The sequence below is a fragment of the Bombina bombina genome, chromosome 1 (genome assembly GCF_027579735.1).
Source record: "Bombina bombina isolate aBomBom1 chromosome 1, aBomBom1.pri, whole genome shotgun sequence".
In the NCBI taxonomy this organism is placed as follows: domain Eukaryota; kingdom Metazoa; phylum Chordata; class Amphibia; order Anura; family Bombinatoridae; genus Bombina; species Bombina bombina.
In genome coordinates this window covers 1,256,488,141-1,256,498,610 of record NC_069499.1, presented here as the reverse complement: position 1 = coordinate 1,256,498,610, position 10,470 = coordinate 1,256,488,141, and the positions used below count along the sequence as shown (strand labels likewise).

General features: G+C 41.4%; 1 protein-coding gene across 1 annotated transcript in view; it reads right to left on the bottom strand.

The window, feature by feature from the left end:
- Positions 1 to 3,806: 3,806 nt before the first annotated feature.
- USP10 (ubiquitin specific peptidase 10) overlaps positions 3,807 to 10,470 on the bottom strand; it is a gene marked incomplete in the record, with an annotated part of 485,306 nt that continues 478,642 nt past the window's right edge. The window contains 1 exon segment of the mRNA XM_053700867.1: positions 3,807 to 5,198. Within this exon segment, the coding sequence (XP_053556842.1) occupies positions 5,011 to 5,198 (188 nt within the window).

The window sequence follows — 10,470 nt, the reverse complement described above, 5'->3', positions numbered from 1 at the left end:
GAGACACCTCCCTCATTGCTAGGGAGCTCCTTGTACCCCCCTGATGGGTGATGTAAGCCACTGAGGTAATGTCGATCTGGAATCTGAAGAAGCTGAATGACCCCAGGAGGCGGCCACACCCTCAGAGCAAAGTAAATTGCTCGAAGTTCCAGAATATTTATCGGAAGGAGAGACTCCTCCCTGGTCCATTTTCCTTGTGCCATCCTGGCACCCCAAACAGCTTCCCATCCTGCAAGACTCGCATCCGTGGTCACAATCTCCCAGGACGGTCTAAAGAAGGATGTCCCCAGGGACAGATGCTCCTGACGCATCCACCAAGAGAGGGAGTCCCTAGTCTGAGTATCCATGGATATCCGCTGTGATAGATCTGAATGATCGCCGTTCCACTATCAACATGCACAATTGAAGAGGTCTGAGATGGAACCTGGTGAAAGGGATGACGTCTATGCTGGAGACAAGGAGCCCGATCATCTCCATACACTGAACCACCGAAGGGCAAGACAGGTGGATGCAATCTTCCTGCGTCGATCTGTGAGAAATATTTTCATGGACAGAGTCTATGATCGTGCCAAGGAACTCCAACCTGTTGCTTGGAACCAGGGAACTCTTTCCTGAGTCGACCTTCCAACCTTGAGATTGGAGAAAGAAAAGAAGAGCCCTCGAATGATCCTCTGCAAGGCTGAACGACGGCGCCTGGACTAGGATGTCGTCCAAATAGTGCGCCACAGCAATGCCCCTGGATCTGGCTACTGCAAGTAGAGCCCCCAGAACCTTTGTGAAGACTCGGGCGGTCGCCAGACCGAAGGGAAGGGTCACAAACTGGAAGTGTTGGTCCAGAAACGCAAATCTTAAGAACTTGAAGTGGTCCCTGTGAATTGGAACATGGAGGTAAGCATCCTTCAAGTCTATTGTCGTCATGAACTGCCCCTCTTGAACTAGGGGCAGAATAGACCTGATCATTTCCATTTTGAACGATGGAACCGCCAGAAACTTGTTTAAACACTTTAGGTCCAGAATCGGGCGGAACATGCCCTCCTTCTTTGGAACCACAAAAAGATTTGATAGTACCCTAGACCCCTTTCTGCTTGGGGTACTGGTACGATAACACCTAGAGAGGAGAGATCCCTCACACATTCTAGAAAAGCCTCTCTTTTCCGGTCTTAAAGAAAGGTTTGACAGGAGGAATCTGCCCCTGGGCAGATGGGACCTGAATCCTATCCTGAAACCCTGGGCGACAACCTCCAGAACCCAAGGGTCCTGAACGTCCTGCAACCAGGCTTCGGAGGAGAGAGACAATCTGCCCACTACTTGGTCCGGAGACCGGTCAAGGGCCGCCCCTTAACGCCAATTTTGTCTTGGCGGGCTTCTTGATCTGCTTGGACTTGCTCCAAGACTGAGCAGGCTTCCAAGTTCCCTTGGACTGATCCGCTTTTGCAGCGGGCTGCTGGCGCTGGGCCTTGTCCGCACGAAAGGTAGATCCTTTAGGCTTAGCCTTCTTATCCTGCGGAAGGAAAGCTCCCTTGCCTCCCGTAACCGTGGATATGATCGAATCCAATCCTGGACCGAACAGAAGCTTTCCTTGAAAAAGCAGAGACAATAGCCTCGACTTAGAGGTCATGTTCGCAGACCAAGACTTTAGCCACAGAGTCCCGCAAGCTAAAACTGAGAATCCTGAAACCTTTGCGTTCAGGCGAATTTGCATATTGGAGTCACAAATGAAAGAATTGTCGACCCTAACGCCTTAATCTTATTCTGTATCTCGTCGATGGAAGTCTTCCTCTTGACCATATCACAAAGGGATTCACACCAATATGTTGCAGCTCTGGCAACCATGGCTACAGACGCTGCCGATTGAAAAACAAACCCTGTGTGCTGAAACATCTTCCTTCATATGTTTTCCAACTTTTTATCCATGGGCTCTTTAAACGACGAACTATCCTCGAGAGGAATAGTTGTCCGCTTCGCGAGCGTGGAAATAGCACCTAAGGGACAGTCCCCCACAGCTCGAGCTGAGAATCGGGGACATGGAACAGTTTCTTAAAGGAAGAAGGGGAAAAGGAAGAACCTAATCGCCCCCATTCCTTTTTAATAATATTAGCCATCTTAACAGGAACCGGAAAGGTTTGAAACACCAGCCTGTCCTCGTATACCTTATCAAGCTTAGGAATCAAAGGTTCCTCCGGAAGCTTCTGTTCCGGAACCTCCAGAGTAGCAAGCACTTGCTTTAGCAAAAAGCGCCTAAACCTAAAGTCAGGCTCCTCCGCAGCCATGAGAGGACATGGACCCAGAAAGAGCCTCCTCCAAAGAGTTGGAGTGGGCCTCGTCATCGTATAACGCTTCTGAAATTTCCATAGGCGTAGACAACCCCTGGGCCGGGCTGCCATGATACGCCCTACGCTTGCGTTTAGCAGAACGTGGTAAGGCATGGATCACTTTCTATACCGCCGTTTGCAGTTGATCCGCAAAATCAGACGGCAAACAAATGCGTTGCATGTGCACTCGGAGAAGAAAGCAGGGAACACACCTCACAGGACGGGGAACCCTCAGAGGTGAACGGCTCTGTAGTACTAGACATCCCTTTATTTTTAGATGTCGCAACTTTATCGAGGCATGCGGAACATAGTTGAGCAGGCTGATCTACAAGAACCTCCTCACAATAAGCACAGGAATGAGACTTTGTTAAAGAGGGAGTACCCTCTAACGCATCAGAGTCCTCCATAAATTGCGCTTTTATTATGGACTAGATTAACCTAATAAACTGGCACCTTTATACCTCCAATGACCGGGACACTCACCACCTCCTATGAACCGGACTACAGAAACCGCTTAGTCTCCTGCGCTGCTGAACAACAGAGGAAGTAGAGACAGCCACACCCGGTCGCATAGGACCACCCCTGCACTAAGGAGAAAACGTGCCCAAAACGGAGGCACAAATACTCAGGGAAGTCAACCTGAAAGTTCCACCATTGCCAGAGCCTCATCTCGCACATAACGCAGCAATAACACAAACAATATCATGTATAAACCCCCCTGTTCAATAATCCACTTACCAGGAATATTAACCCTTGATTCTAAAAGATAAAAGGCGCCACACTGTGACCCTGTACAAGCATCTATCCTGACATGGACTTGAGTGCAGAAAGCAGGCAGCGAAACTTGTCAACGCTGATTGCTTGTGGAGCTGTTAAAATGAGTCTGGATGGTTTCACAGAAAGACTCTCCCTTTCACCCAGGCTCTCACTGAGAGGCTGACAGGGCTACTTAAAACTCCAGTCCCATTCCGAAGAGTAATATCCTCCATAAGAGACTACTCCGAATTTTTGGCACTTCTCTGCCATCCTCCTGTGACGAAAGACAAAGAATGACTGGGGGATGAGGGGAGTGGGGGAGGTATTTAAGCCTTTGGCAGGGGTGTCTTTGCCTCCTCCTGGTGGCCAGGTTCTGAATTCCCAAACGTAATGAAGCCGTGGACTCTCCTCCCCTTTAGATGGAAATGCAAATCTGTCAGAACAACTGAGATAAGGGTGCAGTCTGCACAGGCTTAGATACAAGGTAATTACAGAGCTAAAAAGTATATTAATATAACTGTTGGTTATGCAAAACTGGGGAATGGGTAATAAAGGTATCTATCTTTTTAAACAAAAATTCTGGTGTAGATGGTCCCTTTACGTTTATACCATAGACAAGCCAAGAAGTATGTGTTCCGTAAATGCTTAGAAAAAAAAATCTGCTAATGCTTTTTCTCCATGACTATAACTTCCTTTAATGCAAAACAAGAAATTTTAAAACAAGAAGCAATAATACACTTTTTTTTTTAAACCAACTTTGTGACTTTTATTGATGGGCGACAACTTTATACTCCTAAATATCACTAAACTGTGTACAATTAGGAAGTCAACATTATAGGAGAGACAGCAAAATCAAACAAAGCAGATTTAAAAGATTACTGGTTCATTGTATAGCCCACTGTATTTTGTAATCTTAATCTTGTGTACACAGAACCATAATTTAAGTTTGAAAATTTTAATAGCAGTAAAGTTAAAATCACCCATCTATACTGTACTTTCAACTCATATTTCCTTGCCAGCAATTTGCCTTAAAGCCACTTGCTGCATAAAAGAATTGCAAAATAGCATCTGTTGCTTCCAGCAGCAAATGAGTTAAAACAGTTTAATACCTCACAATTAGAACAATTTTATTATTTATCTATTCCTATGAGGCACCAGCAACCTTGGAAAAGCCTGCATTTTTGTTTCTTACTGATTTGTGAGAAACTCCAGAAAATTGCAGCCATTTTTTTTATTTTTTTTTAAATTATGTTTTAATCAATGATTTGAAAAGCAGATAGTGGCAAGGATCACAAGGAGCAGGAATAGCTGGTAGGAATAATGTGAACCTTGGATTAATTAAAACTTTTTCTTTTCAAGAACGTATATTAATCAATGCTGGTGCAATGTTTCTTTGGCTAGGCATAAATATGGAGACATCCACTTTTAGCCTAGACACTAAAAATATATATTTAAAAAAATATATAAAGAAAAAAGTCTGTATTGTTAGATTCATCATTGCTTACTTTGTCTCGCTTCTGTGGTTATTCAAGAAAGCCTGAAGCAGTTAACTAAAAGAAGAATCATGAAAACATCCGATATAACCATCAGGGAGGTTATTTCTTTTATTTAATGTTTATTTAATCCAGAATGATTAAACTTGATTGTTAAATTATTTCACTTTTGCAGGTCAAATTATATGCTATAACCTGCGTGCAACAGGGAGTTGGAAATAATACACATTCCAGCATTCCCCTGATGTTCAGTGGGTTAAAGCAAAGAGTGTTTTAAGCTTCCCCTGATTAATCTACTCTAAACACTCTAGGGCATAAAGAGGAGCTGTAAGAGGTATCAAGACATAAGGGGTTCACTCAGCACAGGATAAAAAAGGGAAGTGAAAAAAGTGAGTTGTGATCTATGAAGCGGGAATCTTGCTCGCACACACACACACACACGGAGAGCTTCACAGCAGATCGACACGTCGGTAATACAGGAGGTAGGCCGTCCGCTCCACCGTCTGTTTCACCACCTGATACTGGTTAATCACTTTGACAGTTTGGTCGTCTATGCGTAACCAGCCATTAAGACCGATCTGGAAGACATCTGTAGTGTAATGGCCGCCAGTGGCACTGTTTCCATGGTGGTAGACAACTGTAAATTAAGAAGAAATTATTTAAACCTAAAGCAAAAAAAGAATGCAGAAAATATTAAACCTACAAAAGCAGCCTCCTTGACCTTACAATGGGAGATTGACTAGTGAAAAAACATAATTTATGTAAGAACTTACCTGATAAATTCATTTCTTTCATATTAGCAAGAGTCCATGAGCTAGTGACGTATGGGATATACATTCCTACCAGGAGGGGCAAAGTTTCCCAAACCTTAAAATGCCTATAAATACACCCCTCACCACACCCACAATTCAGTTTAACGAATAGCCAAGAAGTGGGGTGATAAGAAAAAAGTGTGAAAGCATAAAAAATAAGGAATTGGAATAATTGTGCTTTATACAAAAAAATCATAACCACCACAAAAAAGGGCGGGCCTCATGGACTCTTGCTAATATGAAAGGAATGAATTTATCAGGTAAGTTCTTACATAAATTATGTTTTCTTTCATGTAATTAGCAAGAGTCCATGAGCTAGTGACGTATGGGATAATGATTACCCAAGATGTGGATCTTTCCACACAAGAGTCACTAGAGAGGGAGGGATAAAATAAAGACAGCCAATTCCTGCTGAAAATAATCCACACCCAAAATAAAGTTTAACAAAAAACATAAGCAGAAGATTCAAACTGAAACCGCTGCCTGAAGTACTTTTCTACCAAAAACTGCTTCAGAAGAAGAAAATACATCAAAATGGTAGAATTTAGTAAAAATATGCAAAGAGGACCAAGTTGCTGCTTGCAAATCTGATCAACCGAAGCTTCATTCCTAAACGCCCAGGAAGTAGAAACTGACCTAGTAGAATGAGCTGTAATTCTCTGAGGCGGAGTTTTACCCGACTCAACATAGGCAAGATGAATTAAAGATTTCAACCAAGATGCCAAAAAAATGGCAGAAGTTTTCTGGCCTTTCTAAAACCGGAAAAGATAACAAATAAACTAGAAGTCTTTCGGAAAGACTTAGTAGCTTCAACATAATATTTCAAAGCTCTAATAACATCCAAAGAATGTAACAATTTCTCCTTAGAATTTTTAGGATTAGGACATAATGAAGGAACCACAATGTCTCTACTAATGTTGTTGGAATTCACAACTTAGGTAAAAATTCAAAAGAAGTTCGCAACACCGCCTTATCCTGATGAAAAATCAGAAAAGGAGACTCACAAGAAAGAGCAGATAATTCAGAAACTCTTCTGGCAGAAGAGATGGCCAAAAGGAACAAAACTTTCCAAGAAAGTAATTTAATATCCAATGAATACATAGGTTCAAATGGAGGAGCTTGAAGAGCCCCCAGAACCAAATTCAAACTCCAAGGAGGAGAAATTGACTTAATGACAGGCTTTATACGAACCAAAGCTTGTACAAAACAATGAATATCAGGAAGAACAGCAATCTTTCTGTGAAAAAGAACAGAAAGAGCAGAGATTTGACCTTTCAAGGAACTTGCGGACAAACCCTTATCTAAACCATCCTGAAGAAACTGTAAAATTCTCGGTATTCTAAAAGAATGCCAAGAAAAATGATGAGAAAGACACCAAGAAATATAAGTCTTCCAGACTCTATAATGTATCTCTCTGGATACAGATTTACGAGCCTGAAACATAGTATTAATCACAGAGTCAGAGAAACCTCTTTGACCAAGAATCAAGCGTTCAATCTCCATACCTTTAAATTTAAGGATTTCAGATCCTGATGGAAAAAAGGACCTTGAGACAGAAGGTCTGGTCTTAACGGAAGAGTCCACGGTTGGCAAGAGGCCATCCGGACAAGATCCGCATACCAAAACCTGTGAGGCCATGCCGGAGCTACCAGCAGAACAAACGAGCATTCCTTCAGAATCTTGGAGATTACTCTTGGAAGAAGAACTAGAGGCGGAAAGATATAGGCAGGATGATACTTCCAAGGAAGTGATAATGCATCCACTGCCTCCGCCTGAGGATCCCGGGATCTGGACAGATACCTGGGAAGTTTCTTGTTTAGATGAGAAACCATCAGATCTATTTCTGGAAGTTCCCACATTTGAACAATCTGAAGAAATACCTCTGGGTGAAGAGACCATTCGCCCGGATGCAACGTTTGGCGACTGAGATAATCCGCTTTCCAATTGTCCATACCTGGGATATGAACCGCAGAGATTAGACAGGAGCTGGATTCCGCCCAAACCAAAATTCGAGATACTTCTTTCATAGCCAGAGGACTGAGTCCCTCCTTGATGATTGATGTATGCCACAGTTGTGACATTGTCTATCTGAAAACAAATGAACAACTCTCTCTTCAGAAGAGGCCAAGACTGAAGAGCTCTGAAAATTGCACAGAGTTCCAAAATATTGATCGGAAATCTCACCTCCTGAGATTCCCAAACCCCTTGTGCCGTCAGATACCCCCACACAGCTCCCCAACCTGTAAGACTTGCATCTGTTGAGATTATAGTCCAGGTCGGAAGAACAAAGAAGCCCCCTGAACTAAACGATGGTGATCTGTCCACCATGTCAGAGAGTGTCGTAAAATCGGTTTAAAGATATTAATTGAGATATCTTTGAGTAATCCCTGCACCATTGGTTCAGCATACAGAGCTGAAGAGGTCGCATGTGAAAACGAGCAAAGGAGATCGCATCTGATGCGGCAGTCCTAAGACCCAACATTTCCATGCATAAGGCTACCAAAGGGAAAGATTGTGACTGAAGGTTTTGACAAGCTGATATCAATGTTAAACTTCTCTTGTCTGACAAGGACAGAGTCATAGACACTGAATCTATCTAGAAACCTAAAAAGGTTACCCTTGTCTGAGGAATCAATGAACTGATTGGTAAATTGATCCTCCAACCATGAACTTGAAGAAACAACACAAGTCGATTCGTATGAGATTCTTCGAAAATGAGAAGACTGAGCAAGTACCAAGATATCGTCCAAATAAGGAAATACCAAAACCCTGTTCTCTGATTACAGAAAGAAGGGCACCGAGAACCTTTGAAAAAAATTCTTGGAACTGAGGCTAGGCCAAACGGTAGAGCCACAAAACTGGTAATGCTTGTCTAAAAAGAGAATCTCAGACACTAAAAGTGATCTGGATGAATCGGAATATGCAGATACACATCCTGTAAATCTATTGTAGACATATAATGCCCTTGCTAAACAAAAGGCAGGATAGTCCTACAGTAACCATCTTGAATGTTGGTATCCTAACATAACGATTCAATAATGATAGATCCGGAACTGGTCTGAAGGAATAGACCTTCTTTGGTACAATGAAGAGATAAAATAAAACCCCAGCCCCTGTTCCAGAACTGGAACTGGCATAAATACTCCAGCCAACTCTAGATCTGAAACACATTTCAGAAATGCTGAGCCTTTGCTGTGTTAACTGGGACACGGGAAAGAAAAGAATCTCTTAGCAGGAGGCCTTAACTTGAAGCCAATTCTGTACCTTTCTGAAACAATGTTTCTGAAACCAGAGATTAAGAACGGAATTGATCCAAATTTATTTGAAGAAAACGTAATCTGCCCCATACCAGCTGAGCTGGAATAAGGGCCGCACCTTCATAGGTACTTAGGAGCTGGCTATAGGTTTCTATAAGGCTTGGATATATTCCAAACTGGAAATAGTTTCCAAACTGATACCGCTCCTGAGGATGAAGGATCAGGCTTTTGTTCCTTGTTGTGAGGAAAGGAACGAAAATGATTATTTACCCCGGAAAGAAAGGGAAAGCAAAGTTGACTTAGAAGACATATCAGCATTCCAAGTTTAATCCATAAAGCTTTTCTAGCTAAAATAGCTAGAGACATATACCTGACATCAACTCTAATGATATCAAAAGATGGTATCACCAATAAAATTATTAGCATGTTATAGAATAATAATAATGCTATAAAATTATGATCTGTTACTTGTTGCGCTAAAGCTTCTAACCAAAAAGTTGAAGCTGCAGCAACATCCGCTAAAAATATAGCAGGTCTAAGAAGATTACCTGAACATAAGTAAGCTTTTCTTAGAAAGGATTCAATTTTCCTATCTAAAGGATCCTTAAATGAAGTACTATCTGCCGTAGGAATAGTAGTACATTAGCAGGAGTAGAGACAGCCCCATAACCTTAGGGATTTTTGTCCCAAAAAACTCTAATCTGTCAGATGGCACAGGATATAATTTGCTTAAACGTCTAGCAGGAGTAAATAAATTACCCAAATTATTCCATTCCCTGGAAATTACTTCGGAAATAGCATCAGGGAGATAAAACACTTCTGGAATAACTACAGGAGATTTAAAAACCTTATTTAAACGTTTACATTTAGTATCAAGAGGACCAGAATCCTCTATTTCTAATGCAAATAACACTTCTTTAAGTAAAGAACGAATAAATTCCATCTTGAACAAATACAAAGATTTATCAGCATCAACCTCTGAGACAGAAACCTCTGAACCAGAAGAACCATTATCAGTATCAGAATGATGATGTTCATTTAAAAATTCATCTGAAAAAAGAGAAGTTTTTAAAAGACTTTTATGTATACTAGAAGGAGAAATAACAGACATAGCCTTCTTAATGGATTTAAAAAATAAAAATCTCTTATGTTATCAGGAACACTCTGAAAATTAGATGTTAACGGAACAGCAACAGGTAATGTAACAGTACTAAAGGAAATTTTATCTGCATTAATAAGTTTGACATGACATGCAATACAAACAACAGCTGGAGAAACAGATACCAAAAGTTTATAGCAGATACACTTATCTTGGTAGCTCCAGCACTGTGCAGTGATTTTCCTGAAGTATCTTCTGACTCAGTTGCAACGTGGAACATCTTGCAATATGTAAAAGAAAAAAACAACATATAAAGCAAAATTGATCAAATTCCTTAAATGACAGTTTCAGGAATAGGAAAAAAAATGCCAGTGAACAAGCTTCTAGCAACCAGAAGCAATAAATAATGAGACTTAAATAATGTGGAGACAAAAATGACGCCCATATTTTTTAGCGCCAAAAAAGACGCCCACATTATTTGGCGCCTAAATGCTTTTGGCGCCAAAAATGACGCCACATCCGGAACGCAGACATTTTTGACGCAAAAAAACGTCCAAAAATGACGCAACTTCCGGCAACACGTATGACGCCGGAAACATAAAAAAAATTTTTGCGCCAAAAAAGTCCGCGCCAAGAATGACGCAATAAAATGAAGCATTTTCTGCCCCCGCGAGCCTAACAGCCCACAGGGAAAAATTCAAATTTTTTAAGGTAAGAAAAAATGATTGAAACAAATGCATT